This window comes from Elgaria multicarinata, chromosome 3 (assembly GCF_023053635.1).
Source record: "Elgaria multicarinata webbii isolate HBS135686 ecotype San Diego chromosome 3, rElgMul1.1.pri, whole genome shotgun sequence".
In the NCBI taxonomy this organism is placed as follows: Eukaryota; Metazoa; Chordata; class Lepidosauria; order Squamata; family Anguidae; genus Elgaria; species Elgaria multicarinata.
In genome coordinates, this window is record NC_086173.1 from 11,523,548 (window position 1) to 11,541,900 (window position 18,353).

An 18,353-nucleotide genomic window follows, 5' to 3' on the forward strand; every position below is an offset into this window, starting at 1 on the left:
AAGGGGGGCCCTTGGAGGGTCACTTTCCCAAAAGCCCTCAAAACCTAGAGCCAGCACTGATGGCCTCCTTACCTGCTCTTTGACAAAGCATTTTTGTTAAAAGTGTTGGGGGGGGGATCGTGAGCAGGGAAGTACGACCACACGAGCAGCCCAAAGTGAAATACAAGGGACCTATGGCCAGTGCAGTATATCTGTTCTCCAGGGGAAGCCTAGCAGAGGGATACAGGCAACTTGAGGCCCTCTGCTTCTGATGCAGCCCACCTGTCCAGGAAGAGATGCTCTCCATTGGGTCAATGGGTTGGATGTTGGTAGTTGCTCCTGTTTCACCAGTGCTAAGATACAGGATTCCACCCAACCCAGTGCTGGTTTTCCTACTACCTGCCCACATCTCCCCCCAGATGTTTTGGCCTACAACTTCCAGCATTTTAATTTTATATGTCTGCAACTATCTTCTTCTCATGGGTCCTAGGGACACTGACACCATCACATCAGCTGATAGAACCCAATTTCAATGCTTGCAAATCCTCCTCCTTCTCCGTATCATCTTAAGACATGACTATGCACACATCCTGACTACAACAGACACCCAGCCTCCCCCCTCCCACCCCATCAACCTGCTTTTTATACCATCTTGCCCAATGAAGAGATCTGGAAAGCCTGCATATTTTTGGTGACCACAAAACATCTCCCTTAAAGCTACAGTCCTTGACAAATTGACTAAGAGGTAAGCTCCATTGAGTACAACTGCATTTCCTTCTAAGTAAGCATGTGTATGAAAGGGCTGTATGGATCTTTAAGCAAATGTGTGTAGCCTACACCTCTGGATATTATTTCCTGAGAAATTCCATTGGACACTGAATCCATTGGACACCTGACATGAACCTACCCGTATACTGCGCTCGACATCTAAGGTCCTCCTCCGAGTGCCTACTCCGAGGGAAGCTCGGAGGATGGCAACAAGGGAGAGGGCCTTTTCAGTGGTTGCCCCCCAACTGTGGAATGATCTCCCTGATGAGGCTCGCCTGGCGCCAATGTTGTTATCTTTTCGGCGCCAGGTCAAGACTTTTCTCTTCTCCCAGGCATTTTAACAGCATTTAACAACCTAAAGTTTGTTTTTAATGGACCCCAGAATTGTTGTTTTTAAATGGATACTGTTGTTTTTATACTGTTTTTATGGTTTTTTTAAAAAAAAAATTGTATACTTTTAATGTTTACTATTTTTAATGTTGTAAACCACCCAGAGAGCTTCGGCTGTGGGGTGGTATATAAATGTAATAAATAAATAAATAAAATAAATAAATAAATCTGATTGGGCTTGATTCTCATGTAACTGTGCAAAGGAGCACACTCAAATCCTCTGCATGTTTACTCAGAAGTGTGTCTCACTTGATTCAGTGGAACATACTTCTGTAAAACCACAGTCGGAAGCACTAAACCCACACATGTAAATGTGTTTGTATATATTGCAGAACAGTTGCAAGCCACAATCCAAACACAGCAGTCAGCATCAGCCATGTACTCTCTGGGAAGATGGGTTGGAAAGCGGTGAGTATTTAGGCTTTGGGTGTACTAACTATCTGCATTGCACTAGATTCAAGATTCAACCCCTTTCTTCCCATCCACCTATATTTCACTTCTGAAGACCTGACGAAAAGTAAAGAGCTGAAAGTTAAGAACATCAGAACAGCCTTGTTGAGTCAGAACAAAGGCCTATTGAGGACATTGAGCAGGGGGTTGGACTCGATGGCCTTGTAGGCCCCTTCCAACTCTGCTATTCTATGATTCTATCAAGTCGAGCATTCAGTTCACGGAGCAGCAAACCAGATGCCTGTGTTCAAATTTTTATTATTATTATTATTATTATTATTATTATTATTATTATTATTATTATTATTGGAACTCCTGACCACCCTCTTAAGGCAGGTTTTCCCCCATATGGTGTCTGCCAGGGCTTTGGGACTTCAACTCCCATCTTGGCAAACAGGGAGGAATGCTAGGAGCTATAGTCCAAACCCCCTTGAAGGCTTCAGGTTGGGGAAGGCTGTCCCAAGGCAAAATATAAGTGGTGTTTTACAAGAAAGAGGTACCAGAAAACAGGGGCTGTTGCCTGAAGAAAGAGACAGCTGGTACGCAATGTGGCACATACAGGAAAAGTTCACCCAGAGATGCTTTGTGCTACTGCAGGGACTCACCTGGTTCCCACGACAGTACTTCGCTATCTTCAGTTCCACAAGCAGGTGAGAGTCATTCTGGAAGGCTCCACCCATGGACCTGACCAGGTGAGCTGCTCAGCCTTATATCAAACAGGAGCAGGGGAGTGGGGGAGTTATGGTATTTCTTGTCAACCTGTGCTCAGAGGGAGGAAGGGAATTGGGAAGCCTGGCTTTTCAGCCCTTTCCAAGATGCAGAGAAGTGAGAGTGACAGTCGCCCTTTCAAGCAGAGGAAAAGTTTAGGTAAATGAACTAGGGAACTGGGCTAGATGATGTGGGGAAGAGTGGCAGTGTAATTCTGGATCATATATTGGAGTGCCTAACTTTCTACTTGCATCATTCTGGCTCTCTCTGTCTAAGCTAGATCTTCCTCCAACTCCTACTTATTGCCTTTTTAGCCTTCCATTCTTCCACTGTTGTTGACTTCTTTTTCTCCTTTCAGTTCTCCTCCCCACTCTTCCAAAGTGCCCTGCTTTTCAATTGCTTCCCATACTTTCTCTCCGGCTTCTCTTGCCTTCCTAGAGCTGCTACCTTTCTACTGGGCAGGATCTACACTACTGCTTATAACGGTTTATAAGGGTTATGGCAACTGTTCAGGCCCAGGACACATTACATATACCATTTTCATAACGTTTTAAAAGTGTTATATCCTGCTTGGTGTAGATTGGCCCCAGATGGGCCTCCTGAGCTCCAGTGTGATACTTCTAATCTGTCTTAACTTCAAGGAGCTCCGGGTGGCATTCCTGGTACTTTTATCTCCACCACCTGCTTTTTATCCTCACATCAACCCTGTGAGGTGGGTTGGATTGAAAGGCAGTGATTGTCCCTGGGTCACCCACTGAGCTTTGTGGCAAGCTGGGGGTTTGAATGTGTGTTTCTCCATTCCTAGTCCAGAACTCTAATGGCTACACCACACTGGCTCTCATATCATCAGCATGGTATATAAAAATAATGGGGGTGATCATATGAAGGGTGATCATATGAAAAGGAGGACAGGGCTCCTGTGTCTTTAACAGTTGCATAGAAGAGGGAATTTTAGCAGGTATTATTCGTATGCATGCAGCAACTGGTGAAATTCCCTCTTCAACAAAACAGTTAAAGGTACAGGAGCCTTGCCCTCTTTTGTATCTGGTCACTCTACAAAAGAGGGCAGGGCTCCTGCAGCTTTAACTGTTGTGATGAAGAGGGAATTTCACCAGGTGCTGCATGCATACAAATGATACCTGCTGAAATTCCATCTTCTAAACAACTGTTAAAGATACAGGAGCCCTGTCCTCCTTTTCATATGGTCACCCTACTGAACTTTCTAGTTCTATACTGGAAGGGCTACTCCAGTTGAATTTTTGCCTATTAAGCTGATAAAGGCACAGGAATCTTGCTAGGGAAATTGTGGCATTCCCAGCTCCTTCTGACTTGTAAGGGCCTGCCTGCTCCCTTTCTGCTATGACCTTTTATTTAACAAGCTGGTCATAGTCTCATCCCCTATGTACCTGCTTGGAGCCTTAAGTCATCTTCAGAGGTGCTTCTCCAGGTGCCTGCACTGAAGGAAGCTCTACAGATGGCTACAAGAGAGAGGGTCTTCTCAGTGGTGGCACCCCACTTATGTAATAGACTCCCCAAAAACTTTCATCAGGTGCCTACGTTGCTAGAGACACCCTGCTTCCTCAGCTGCTTTGCTCTCCCAGTGGACAATCTCTCCCTGTGAAATGGATCCATCCCTTCTGTTGATGTTACCACCCAGGCAACAGGACTGTCAATGTTCCGGAAGCCAAAGATCTCAACAGAATTCCTTTATTCATGGCAGAGACAGGGGAGTAGCAGGTGACCATGAGGATCAAACACTTCAATTCTCTCCATGTGTGAACCCTGCCTCCCAAACCTCCATGCAGAGGGCTTCCTTCCTCCAAAGGAAGCTAGGAGGGTGGCTACAAGAGAGAGGGTCTTCTCAGTGATGGCACTGCACTTGTGGAATAAGCTCCCCAAAGAGGTTCACCTGGCACCTGCATAAGTCTTTTCGGTTCCAGACAAAGTCCTTTCATAGAATCATAGAATAGCAGAGTTGGAAGGGGCCTACAAGGCCATCGAGTCCAACCCCCTGCTCAATGCAGGAATCCACCCTGAAGCATCCCTGACAGATGGTTGTCTTGGTTGTCGCATCCCTCTGTCTTGGTTACATGGTAAAATCTGCTGATTCTGAGGGTCCCTTGGGAAGAGGTGATTTCTGGGAGATCCGTCAGTTGCAGGTAACTATTTAAGAGGCAGTCCTATGCATGTTCAGACAGAAAAAGTCATACAGTTTGTAGCATGCCCCAGCCAGCCATGCAAAGCATATTCTGGTAAATTCCATATTGGGAGAAAAGTGGGGTTTGACAGTGATGGTCTCTTGTGGGTTGAAACGTCCTCAGTTCTTTCTGACTTCCGATGTCTGTCTTTTCCTTATTTCTAGAAACTCGGATGCATGAAGCAACTGAAATTCGGGAAAAGTTTCCAAACAAGATTCCGGTAAAACACCCTTTATTTCCTGGTAGAAAGACTGAGGCTCAGTTCAGACAACACGTTAGTCAATGCAGTGTGAAAACTCCACTCAATGGTTGAGTTTTTAGGGGGCACTCCCCACACAACATGTTGTAACTCCACCGCTGTGTGACTGTGGGCTGTCATAGAGTTGAGTAGAAGTCAATGTGGCATTTCCTCCCCTGGCCCTCCCAATGGTATCCCATCAATACAAATAACAATTTTAAAAAATCAACACGTAAATAATGCATAAGTAGAGGTCCAGACTATTCCCCAAAGGCCTGCCAGAACAACAAAGTTTTTTTTTTCCTGCCTGCGGAAGCATAGAAGGGAGAGAGCCAGTCTAGCTTCCCTGGGAAAGGAGTTCCAGACTCTGGAGCAGCCACTCAGAAGGCCCTCTCCTGCATTCCCCACCCCTGTCCTGGGCAGTGATCATCCCCAGCCCCGCTTCTTGACTTGTATACACTTGGTCCTGGGTTCAAAATATATGCACTTCTACCCCTACTAAGGGGAAGTGGCATTTTTGGACCTGCATGTTCTTCCCTGTTCACATGAAGCGGCTGAACCCAAGCTTTGTTAAATTCTCAAGACCCATACTTATTGAGCCATCCCTAACCCTTATACAAATCACTCTGGGAGTAACAAGCTTGAGAGTCCAAGCTTGAGACTCCCATGGTTCTTGCATGTATCCACTCAGTGAATGGCCACTCTATTATCTGTTCATTTTGTTTATTTATTTATTTCATTTACATCCCATCTTTTCCTCAAAAAAGCCCAAGGCAGCATACATGATCTTCCTCTACTATCAGATAGGTTAGACTGAGAGTCTGTGACTGGCCCGAAATCACCCAATGAGCTTTATGGCTGAGTAACCCGAATCCCCCCCGAGTCCCTGTCCAACACTCTAACCACTCTACTACACCATACTGTTCCCCTGAAAAACCTGGAGCACTGTCTGTCTGGTTCTCAGACAAGTTCCCATTCTTTCTGGCAGGTTACAGGGACAGGTCTCCTTATCTAGTAGCTCAGCCTTCCTCCAAACAGGTTTCTTGCAGACGTTTTGGGCCACAACTCAAAATAAATAAATAAATAAATAAATGAACTCCCATTACCCTTGATCATTGGCCATACTGACTGGGGCTGATAGGAGTTGTAGGCCAAAACATCTGGAGGGACCTAGATTGACGAAACTGTTTTATTGGAATAAGCCAGGATCAGAAACCATAGCTTGTGTTAATAAACCACAGTTTGTCCTTGTTGGGTGTAATAACAAACCATGGTTAATATGAACTTCAAAGATGATGCTTCTGATCTCCTCCTTTGAAGCACATCACAGGAGAGGAGAGGAAGTAAGTTCTGACAGGGTCATCCTCATAGCACTAAACTGTGATTTAGCATTGCTTCTGAAGTGGGCCACTTTATTCTGTGTTTGTGTACAATGGCAATTTGCTAAGGCACAATAAAGAACTTCTGTTGTTGACTTGAAGTGGGCCACAGTTAGGCCTTCACCAACCAAATCATGGTGGAATAGTGTACAAGACTGGTTGCAGAGCTAAAACATCTGGAGGGCCCAGGTTGTAGTGGGACTTCCATTCCATGCCTTCCAACTGTTCTATGCTTCCTCACTTTCAAGGTGGTGGTGGAGCGTTACTGGAAGGAGAAGGCTCTCCCCCAGTTGGACCGGATCAAGTTCTTGGTTTCGCAGGATCTATCCATGTCTCAATTTATCTTCACTCTGAGGTAGGGATGGGGGAAAGGCTTGCTTTGCATTTTAATGCAAACATAATTTCACACTTTCGTACCAATACTCTGTTATGCTTTGAAATATGCATTTCTCTGAATTTTGCACTGGAAGTCTCCACTCGAAAAAGTGCACATAAAAATGGGCACATAAGGGAGAAGTGCACACATGGCTGCATATATTAGCAAAACAAATGTCCAAAAATACATTTGTATTAGGAGAAATGCTAGGAAAAGAATGTATAGATTAGGCAAAATTGTGTGCAGAATGCATGTATTGGAAGAAATGCACACAAAAATGTGTCCATTGGGGTTCCCATGGTTTTGCGTGCATCCATTCATTGAGCTTATGCCTGAACGATTGGGCTGCTTATTCATTACCGTGCTTTTGGCTTTGTTTAAACAGTTTACACTTTTTAACTGATTAGGGTTTTTTGTATTTATTGTGATGTCTTTTAATCTCTGTTTCTGCAAACCTCTTAGAGATACCTTTTGATATGGTAAGTAGTATTTAAATTGATTAGATAAACAATAAGAAATACATAAATTAAATAAATAAAATTATATATACCACCTTTTCCCCCTCTTGCAAGGAACCAAAAGTGGCTTATGCAGTCATCCTTCTTTCCATTTTATCCTCACAATAACCCTGTGAGGTAGGTTAGGCTGAGAGTCCATGGCTGTCCCAATGTCACACAGTGAGAAGTTGTGGCTGGACCAAAGACACCCAGTGAGCTTCATGGCTGAGTGAAGACTAGAACCCAGATCTCCCAAGTCCAGTCCAACAATCTAATCACCACATGACACTGACTCTCAATGAAGTTTCATGCCAACTTTTTTTTTAAAAAAATAATAATCTCAAAGTTCAGTAGTAACTGAACATGAGAAAATTAGAGAAACCTAAAGTGACAGATTCATACATCCCTGCTTTGAGATAGGAAGAATTTTTCATGTGATGCAGGAATTGGGATGGAGTGGTGTGGGGGAGAGAGTGTTGTTTTTGGCTCTGATACACTGATATTATGGAAATTTTCTTTAACTTCAGCTGGCAATAGACAAAAGCCTACTGTGCCCGTGTATTTTGCCTATACGTGGTCAGAGGATGGGATCTGTGGAATCCTGTTCCTGTGAAAAGAGGGTTGACTTGACCAATAGCTTCAAGGTTGGGTGGCCTTAGCATAGACCAAGATTGACTTTGAGTAAAGTGCCATATAGCTCTTCTCCCTAAACAGATAATTAGCTTCAGCAAAAACTGTTCATGTGCTCTGCAACATTCCCCTATTCATGATGGTTAGAAACCTACAGCCTTTTAAAGGTCCTGATGTTGCCATTCAGGGGGGAAAAGAAGTCTGATTTAGAGACAGCATTATGTGATTTTAGAAACCAGATACCTTTAGTCAAAATTCAGGATATTAAATATGAAATCCAGTAACTTTTGTCCATTTCTCTCTCTCCCTCTTTCTCCCTTTTCCCTGACCCCTATTACCAAATAGAGGTAATTTCATGATGTGTGACAGTAACAGAGAACTAGTTCAGATGTTCATGTATATCGTTTGATGATTTGCAGAAGATTGTGTGGCCTTGAGGCTGCATTAAAGGGTATTACATTTGAGGGGAAGCAAAATCTGTCCATGGGGCCTTGCAACAGCCTGCTCACATATGCAAGTTGCCACTTGATGCAACCAATTTCAAACCTCCTGCATTTGAAACAAGGCTAGTATATGGTGCAGCACAACGTAGATGCTGTGTTGTAAACATCAATATCAGTGGAGACTGGTGGTTCCAATATCAGTGCAGCTGTGAATAGGCTTTGGGTTTCAGTCAGAACTGTAAAGGAACTACCCAAACTCCTGAACATAATCCCCAAAATGGGTCCAGCACCTTTGATAGCTCCTTTAGAGTTGACTCTGACCCAGAGTGGATTCAAAGCCCCACCGACATCAGAATCACGTCTCCTCTGGTCAATATACTTAGCCTTAGGGCTGTGCACGGACCCCTCGCTCTGCTCTGGATCCCAATCCAGACCTTCTGGATTGGGTCCACTCCACTTCACATCGATCTGGCTCTGCTCCGCTCTGCTATGGATCTGGAGCTCCGCTTTCCCCACATAGACTTCCATTGCAAATGTAAAACGCCTATAACTTTTTTAGTTTTCAAGTTAGAAACATGAAAATGGGCACCATGGTAGCTTCTAAAAAAGATCCTTAGTCATATCCACTTTGAAGGAAATGGGATCATCCCCTGATTTGGGGGGAATTTTTAAAAGATTTCCCTCCATTTACAGAAATGCAGTTACCTCCGTAGTTTTTCAAGATCCCCACATGTAACTGGGCACCATGATAGCTTTCACATAGGGCCTTAGCAATGGCCACTTTGAAGGAAATCAGATCATGCCCTGATTTGGGGGGAATTTTTAAAGTTAAACCTAAATCAGAATCTTTCTCTCAGGTTAACCACTTCAAAAATGAACACAGGGAACTTCAAGATAGAAATATTAAACAGGGTGAGCATACAGCATGTGAGAAACAACTCAGACCTTGCGTTGCTACGCTTGTGTCTCAATACTTTCTAAAAACATAATCTTTTTCATGCCTTCCACTCATTTCAAAGTGCTATAACATGTTTGTTTTTCAAGATGCACAAACATCAAACAGAGATGCCGTTGAATAGACTATCCTTTCAGGGTCCGTCGGAGTTCACACACTCCAGGGTATGCCTAGCCAATAATTGTAATAATAACAATACTAATAATGAGGATGATGAGACTACATTGTGGCAGAGGATTCATTGATCATGGAAGCAGCACATACAAAATGCAGCTGCCTTTTCATGACGAGGAAGGACTAATGCCCTGAGTCAAAGCAAGACACGTACAAACCAGCCCTCTGAAGCAGGCACAGGAGGAGAGGCAGCAGGCGGTTATGCCCCTGAAGCACTGGGAGCAAGCATACAAGAGGCTTATGGGGTTGACCCACCTAGCCCATCTACATCTCCCTGGCACCAGGAGGGCAGAGAGGCAGGAAGCGAGGAGCTACACGATGTACGAGTAAGCCATAGATCTCTGGGGAAGTAAGTCCCAGCAGATCCCACTACCCCACAATGACGGCACCCAGGCAGAGGCAGGTAAAGAGGTGGAGGAGGCCGGCAGGTAGATGCTACACAATGCACAAGTAAGCAATACATCCATGGGTAAATCCCACCAGATGTGGCTAACCCACAATGCAGGAACCCAGGGAGGCGGGTAGCTGGGCAGAAAGCAGACAGCTCTGCGGACACAAGTAAGTGAGCCAAGGATTGTTTCCAGGCAATTCAAAGCCAGAAACACAAAACAACCCTGTGAGGCGGGAACAGCACAGAGAGATGCCTTTTGCATCCCATAAATAATAGGAGGCTAGCTGGACAACAGTAAAGCTTTGTGTTCCTTGCTTCAGATTGACTACACTGTAAACACAGCCATTATTAAATAATAAGAATAATAATCACAACAAGAAGTAGAATTAGAATGAAAAGCCTGCCTGACTTCATTTCCAGTATTGGAAAGTGGACGTGCCCGGTGCCCACTGCCCACTGCCCTTGAGGACACGTCAAAACCCTCAAAAGGGGAAACAGTGGACTGTGCCACTGTAGTCTACCTCCCAGTCCTTTGGGTGCTCCTGTCTAGGTTCCTGGCTTTGAGAAGCCACCTGATGCATCAACTCATGCAACTCATTGACTGCACTTTTACTGTCAGCCTGTCCTGTTGTCCCGCCTCACCAGGAGGTAGACTACAGTGGCACAGTCCACTGTTTCCCCTTTTGAGGGTTCTGATGTGTCCTCAAGGGCACTGGGCATGTCCACTTTCCAACAATGGACATGCTGTACAGGACATCATCCACTTTGCCACCACTGCTATCCAGTTTTCCACCAAGGCTATTGTGGTTACCTTGCAGTGCTGTGTTACCTATCTTTTATCAATTATGAGGCTTTTTCTCAGTCTCTAGCCTCCTCTCTTCCTTCTGTCTTTTCAGCTGTCTCCTTGGACTCAGCTGTCTCCTTCTTTAATTCCTCCTTATCTTCAACTCTTGATAATCTTGCTCCATCTACAACTCGGATAGTTCGCCCTTCTCAACCCCAACCGTGGCTCACCTCTTTCCTCCGCTACCTTCGCTCTTGTTCCCGGGCAGCTGAACGCCTTTGGCGTAGGACCAGGGACTGGGCGGACTTTATCCATTACAAATTTGTACTCTCCTCTTTCTCTTCTGCCATTTCATTGGCCAAACAGCAGTATTACTCAACGTTGATCCAGTCAAATGCTAGGCATCCTCAGCGGCTCTTTGCGTCCTTCAATTCTCTTCTGAAGCCTAATTCACCATCTCTCCCCACCTCTCTGTCTGCCAATAACTTTGCCTCTTTTTTCAATGCTAAAATCCAAACTATTCGCTCTGATCTGGACAGCTCTGCTCCTCTTCCAGTTCCTTTTCCTCATCTGTCAGTTCCTCCTGCAAATTTCTCTGCATTTCCTTCAGTCTCAGCTGATGAACTGTCTACAATACTGCGCTCTTCGAAGCCCTCCACTTGTTCTCGTGATCCGATTCCTTCTTGCGTCTTTATTAATCTTATCCCTGCTATCCTCCCTTCCTTGCTTCATATTATTAATTTTTCTCTGTCCTCTGGTTCATTTCCTTCTGCTTTTAAACATGCTACAGTCTCTCCTATTCTCAAGAAACCTACTCTTGATAGGCTATCTCTGTCTAACTACCGACCTGTCTCTTTGTTGCCGTTTGTTTCAAAGATCCTGGAGCGTGTGGTCTACTCTCATTGTCTTGATTTTCTTTCTAGTAACTCTGCTCTGGATCCTTTTCAATCTGGATTCCGTCCTTTGCATTCCACTGAGACAGCCCTTACTAAGATTACCAACGATCTTCTTACTGCCAAGTCTAAAGGCCATTATTCCGTTCTTATTCTCCTTGATCTAACTGCAGCCTTTGACACGGTTGATCATGATCGTCTTTTAGATTCCCTTCATGACCTTGGATTTTGTGGCTCTGTCTATAACTGGTTTGCCTCCTATCTAGCGGGTCGCTCTTTTAGCGTGTTGGCTAATGGCAGCTCGTCTTCTTCCCCTTTCAGTAGGGGTTCCCCAAGGCTCGGTGCTTTGTCCGTTGTTGTTTTCTTTATACATGTTGCCCATGGCCTCCAATATCATCTGTATGCCGATGATACACAATTATATCTTTCATCTCCGGATCTTTCTCCTGATGTTCACGATCGTATCTCGGCATGTCTTTCAGATATCTCAGCTTGGTTGCTTCATCGTCGTTTGAAACTTAATATGGCAAAGACTGAATTGCTTGTTTTTCCTCCTAAACCTTCTCCTCATTTCTCTTTCTCTCTTACTGTCAATGATGTTACACTTACTCCAGTCAAGGAAGCTCGTAGTCTTGGCTTTATATTTGATTCCTCGCTCTCCTTTATTCCTCATATTGAGGCAGTAGCTAAATCCTGTCATTTTTTCCTGTATAATATTGCCAGGATTCGACCATTTTTGTCTGTCTCTTCTGCCAAGACTCTTGTTCATGCATTGGTTATTTCTCGGTTGGACTACTGCAACCTTCTTCTCACTGGCCTTCCTTCTTCTCACATCAGTCCGTTGGTTTCTGTTCACCACTCTGCTGCTAAGATCATCTTCTTGGCTCGCCGCTCTGACCATGTAACTCCACTGCTGAAATCTCTTCATTGGCTTCCAATTCACTTCAGAATCCAATATAAACTTCTCCTGTTGACCTACAAAGCTTTTCACTGTCTAGCTCCTTCCTATCTCTCCTCTCTCAACTCACACTATTGCCCAGCTCATGCTCTTCGCTCCTCTGATGCTATGTTTCTCGCCTGCCCAAGGGTCTCTACTTCCCTTGCTCGGCTTCGTCCATTTTCTTCTGCTGCCCCTTATGCCTGGAACACTCTTCCAGAACATTTGAGAACTACAAGTTCAACCGCAGCTTTTAAAGCTCAGCTAAAAACTTTTCTTTTTCCTAAAGCTTTTAAATCTTGATTTTGTTCTGACTTTATACTGTTAGTTTTACCCTACCCAGTGCCTGTTTACCCTACCCTGTGCCTGTTTGGTGCATTCTCTTCCCCTCCTTATTGTTTTATTATGATTTTATTAGAATGTAAGCCTATGCGGCAGGGTCTTGCTATTTACTGTTTTACTCTGTACAGCACCATGTACACTGATGGTGCTATATAAATAAATAAATAAATAATAATAATAATAATAATAATAATAATAATAAAAGATTGGTTAGTGGGTTACATTACTGGAGCAATGCAAGGTTGTGTGAGTTTGCTCGGGCTAGTGTTTTGCCAATCCACTCCTCACTGACCAAAGTCCTACCCAAAGACAAAGAAAGAAAAGTGTCTCTGTATGCCTCTGGCTTAGTCCTCCCCCCATCCAACATTGGGATTGGAGGATGATTTACATGGGGTGATCACTCAGCACGATTGGGAGATGAAGCTGTCTATCAATGCCAAAAAAAAGCTTATTTCCCCCTCCTGCTTTTACCCATTAAATAAAAATTCATTGTAACCCAACTGCTGAACAGATATTTCTTAAAATCTACACAAATGACCCCCAATGAGCAATCTCTAAGCTCAGTAATTTTCAGGGCTCTATCTTTAAAAATAAAGAAGTTATAGGCATTTTTTCGCCCAATATAATAAAATACAAAAAAAAAAACATTCAAAATGGCGGCCAGAGCTCCAGATCGAGGCGAAGCAATCCAAAGTGAAGTGAACCACTTTGCTTCGACCTGGAGCTCCCTAGACCCAATCTGGATCCAAATTTAGTGGACCCGGATTGGGTCGTTCTGCTCCAGATTCGGAGATCTGAAACGGAGCGGAGCACAGCCCTACTCAGCCTACCAGTACATGATCTAATCCTTACATTTTAGCAAGCCCCTTGTGGCCACAGTCTAGTATGGGGGTGAGTAGACTTCAGTCTTGTTAGATCTACTTTTCCACTAGAACCCCAAGATCCACCAGCCAAAGCCAGATGCAAAAGACATATACTTTGGTTAAAGGAGCAGGGTGCCTTGGAACACACCCTGAGCCTAGGAGTTTGTTTTCTGTATCAGAAGAGGGTTCAGCCCTTTCAAAATCAAATCCCACTCCAAAACGTAGTGTTGTAGTTGGCAAGACTTGACTGATATTGACATTTATGGCACAACAGATGCTGATCTACCAATTTGGATAGCATTAAAAGGGAACTGGACAAATTCATGGAGGATAAGGCTATCAATGGCCCTGTTCAGATGACATGGGAAGCCTTGGTTAAGCCACTAACCCTTTTGCAGCAAATGGTTAGTAAGCATGTTTAAACCATGGTTATATAAACTATGGTTATATCCACAAAAAGCTTAGAGATGACCTGAAAACAAAAAGGGATACATATAGGAAGTGGAAGAAAGGCCAGGCTACAAAAGAAGAGTACAGACAGGTGGCGCAGAAGTGCCGAAATGGCGTCAGGAAGGCTAAAGCTGTGAATGAGCTGAGATTAGCGAGGGATGCTAAAAGCAATAAAAAGGCTTTCTTCAGATATGTGAGTAGTAAAAGACAGAGGAAAGAAATGGTGGTTCAACTGCTTAATGAGGATGGCAAATTCATAACAGATGACAAAGAAAAGGCTGAAGTGCTCAATTCCTACTTTGCCTCAGTCTTCTCCCAAAAGCAGGTCTATGACCCCCCTAGAAAAAGTGAAGCAGAAGTTGAGGGGGCAGGATTACAGTTTGAGATTGATAAACAAATGGTCAAAGAACACCAAATTTCCTTGAATGAGTTCAAATCTCCAGGGCCCGATAAACTGCATCCTAGAGTAATGAAGGAGCTAGCGGAAGAACTCTCAGAACCTTGTCTATTATCTTTGCAAAATCATGGAAGACGGGTGAGGTGACAGATGACTGGAGGAGGGCTAACATTGTCCCTATCTTCAAAAAGGGCAAAAAGGAGGAACCTGGGAACTACAGACCAGTCAGTCTGACATCCATCCCTGGGAAAATTCTGGAGCAGATTATAAAGAAGTCAATCTGCAAACACCTTGAAATCAATGCAGTGATCACTAGAAGCCAACATGGATTTGTCAAGAACAAGTCCTGTCAGACAAATTTGATCTCATTTTTTGATAAGGTAACCTCCCTTGTGGACTGTGGGAATGCTGTGGACGTCATATATCTTGACTTCAGCAAAGCTTTTGACAAAGTACTACATGACATTCTGATTAACAAACTAGCTAAAAGTGGGCTAGATGGAACAACTATTAGGTGGATTCACAGTTGGCTACAGAATCGGATTCAAAGAGTACTTATCAATGGAACCTTCTCAAACTGGGGGGAGGCAACGAGTGGGGTACGCAGGGCTCAGTCCTGGGCCCAGTGCTCTTCAACATTTTTATTAATGATTTGGACGAGGAGGTACAGTGAACGCTTATCAAATTTGCAGATGACACAAAATTGGGTGGGATAGCTAATACCCTGGAAGACAGAAACAAACTTCAAAGTGATCTTGATAGGCTGGAGTGCTGGGCTGAAAACAACAGGATGAAATTTAATAGGGATAAATGCCAAGTTCTACATTTAGGAAATAGAAACCAAATGCACAGTTACAAGATGGGGGGATACTTGGCTCAGCAATACTACAAACGAGAAGGATCTTGGAATTGTTGTAGATCACAAGCTGAATATGAGCCAACAGTGCGATATGGCTGCAAGAAAGGCAAATGCTATTTTGGGCTGCATTAATAGAAGTATAGCTTCCAAATCACGTGAGGTACTGGTTTCTCTCTATTCGGCCCTGGTTAGGCCTCATCTAGAGTATTGTGTCCAGTTCTGGGCTCCACAATTCAAGAAGGACGCAGACAAGCTGGAGCGTGTTCAGAGGAGGGCAACCAGGATGATCAAAGGTCTAGAAACAAAGCCCTATGAAGAGAGACTGAAAGAACTGGGCATGTTTAGCCTGGAGAAGAGAAGATTGAGGGGAGACGTGATAGCACTCTTCAAATACTTAAAAGGTTGTCACACAGAGGAGGGCCAGGATCTCTTCTCGATCCTCCCAGAGCGCAGGACACGGAATAATGGGCTCAAGTTAAAGGAAACCAGATTCCAGCTGGACATCAGGAAAAACTTCCTGACTGTTAGAGCAGTGCGACAATGGAATCAGTTTCCTAGGGAGGTTGTGGGCTCTCCCGCACTAGAGGCATTCAAGAGATAGCTGGACAAGCATCTGTCAGGGATGCTTTAGGGTGGATTCCTGCATTGAGCAGGGGGTTGGACTCGATGGCCTTGTAGGCCCCTTCCAACTCTGCTATTCTATGATTCTATGTTAGGAATGGATCACACAACATGCTAAGCCATGGTTCACATGACCTGCTAAGCCATGATGTTTAGTTCAAAATGCTTAACCACCATGGCTTAGCATGTCAACTGAACAGGGTCAAAGGCTACTAGTCCTGATGGCTATATGCTACCTCCAGTATCAGAGGAGGTATGACGAATGTTGGTAGGAAAGTGCTGTTGCACCTATGTCCTGCTTGTGGGTTCCTGGTCAACAGCTGGTTGCCCACTGTGTGAACAGAATGCTGGACTAGATGGACTGTTGGTCTGATCCAGCAGGGCTCTACTTAAGTTCTTAACTTTTGCCTGCCCTGGTGTAATTAGATGCAACCAACCCACTTCTCTCCAATTGATCTGGAGAGAAGTTATAGAAGTATAGCTTCCAAATCACAAGAGGCACTGGTTCCCCTGTCTTCAGCCCTGGCTAGGCCTCATCTTGAGTATTGCATCCAGTTCTGGGCACCACACTTCAAGAAAGTTGTGGACAAGCTGGAGGTGGTTCAGAGGAGGGCAACGAGGATGAGCAGGGGTCTTGAAACAAAGCCCTATGAAGAGAGACTGAAAGAACTGGGCATGTTTAGCCTGGAGAAGACTGAGGGGAGACATGATAGCACTCCTCAAATACTTGAAAGGTTGTCACACAGAGGAGGGCCAGGATGTCTTCTCGATCATCCCAGAGTGCAGGACACAGAATAATGGGCTCAAGTTACAGGAAGCCAGATTCCATCTGGACATCAGAAAAAACTTCCTGACTGCAAGAGCAGTATGACAACGATACAATGACCTAGGGAGATCATGGGCTCTCCCACACTTAGAGTCTTTCAAGATGCAGCTGGACAATCATCTGTCAGGGATGCTTTGAGGTAGATTCCTGCATTCAGCAGGGTTTAGACTCTATGGCCTTATAGGCCCCTTCGTGCTCTACTATTCTATGATCTCATCTTAACGCTTCTTTTTTCTCTTCTCCAGATCCCGTCTATCCCTCAATGCCACCCAAGCTTTCTACCTGTTGGTGAACAACAAGAGCATGCCCTGCCTGAGCTTGACTATTTTGGAGATCTACCATGACAACAAGGATGAAGATGGCTTCCTATATATGACCTATGCTTCTCAAGAGATGTTCGGCAAGGGTGATGGTTTCAAAGGCCAATGAAGCTGAACTGGAGAAGGTCTGAACAGTCCTGCAATCCACCATCCTTGTGAGGCATAGTTATCCTCCCACCAAGGACTTTTTTTTAAAAAAAAAATGCTTTTGTGCGAGAGTGGCATGGGCGAGTATCTTTCACAGTAGGCCAGGCTCTGCTTCTACAGCTTTACACCTAAGGCAAGTTAACTACCTTGCATTTATATCTGTCTGAAAAGACTCCAGGATGATGTGGTGTTTCAGAGGTCATGGGTTTCCTTACCAACTCCACAGGGTCATTACTTTAATCCACTGCCAGCTTATTCATTTTAACTATTGTTCCTGTGTGTTTTTTATATACAAAGAGCCTCACTTCATGATTTTCACAAAGAGCCTTGTCTGGATTTTTTTTAAAAGAAAATAAAAAATTAACAAAGCCGATTGGCCTAATGGGGTTTTGGAGAGTTCCACTAGTGGAAATTCTAACTGCACGGCTGTTTGGTTACTGCAACTCTGTTGTTACTTCTTTTTTAAAGACTTTTCCCTTGAGATTACAATAAAGAAATAAATGGGCACAATTGCACTCATCTGATCTGAGTAAGCCTCTCTGATTATTATTTTTCCTTCCCCCAGGTGGAATGAGTGATAATAAAGAGACTGAGCCATTCAGTCTATTACCTTTTCAAAGGGCAGAGTGAAGATGGCCCGATCTCCATCATAAGGAAATACAAAGGCCCTTGAGACTTTGCTGGAGTCTGAAGTGGCATTAGATAAGAGGGATTAGAATAAATCCTTCCAAGAGCAAACACACACACACACACACACACGCACACACATACATACCTTGGTATAGAATAGAGAGGGCTATTGTGGGTGCTACATGTGGCTATGTCCCATAATCATAAGGCAGTGCAACATATTACACCAGTAAACATGTGTTCTCCAACCCATAACAAGGGATGTACAGGTTGCTTCACAGATTGTCCTGCATCATTTGTTCCTTCATCCACACATCAATGTCTGAATCGGATTTTTCTTTTTTTAACCAGAATTTTGTATTTGTGTTGACTCGTTTTAGTACTAATGCAAACATGTGCAAATGTAAATTTGTGTAAATCCCCCACCAAAAAAAGTTTTTAAACACCTGGTCTGCATGTCCATGAGACTAAGAAAGGGCTGGTCCCCTGTGGTATCTGCAGGTTGGATTTAAAGAAATTGAAACTCATTTGAATCGGTTAGGGAATTCTGTGGGGCCAGGACACACTCCACAACTGTTGGGCCCAGGACACACTCCACATACCATTTTCAAACTGCTTTCAAAGTATTATATCCTGTTTGGTGTAGATCTGGTCTCTGACATCCCTACCTAAAAATGCTAAGATTGTGGGGCAAGGGAGCATTTGCTG

General features: G+C 44.1%; 2 protein-coding genes across 2 annotated transcripts in view; one reads left to right on the forward strand and one right to left on the reverse strand.

The window, feature by feature from the left end:
• Positions 1 to 2,402: 2,402 nt before the first annotated feature.
• LOC134393906 (microtubule-associated proteins 1A/1B light chain 3C-like) lies at positions 2,403 to 16,977 on the forward strand. The gene is made up of 4 exons (XM_063118936.1): positions 2,403 to 2,454; positions 4,658 to 4,713; positions 6,359 to 6,465; positions 16,794 to 16,977. Exons 1-4 carry the CDS (start codon positions 2,403 to 2,405, stop codon positions 16,975 to 16,977), a joined length of 399 nt encoding a protein of 132 aa, XP_062975006.1.
• The window catches only part of CHCHD5 (coiled-coil-helix-coiled-coil-helix domain containing 5), a 474,014-nt gene continuing 459,161 nt past the window's right edge, over positions 3,501 to 18,353 (reverse strand). The window contains exon 4 of the mRNA XM_063119292.1: positions 3,501 to 3,513. The gene's annotated coding sequence lies outside the window, so the exon portion shown is untranslated. The remainder of the gene's footprint in view (positions 3,514 to 18,353) is intronic.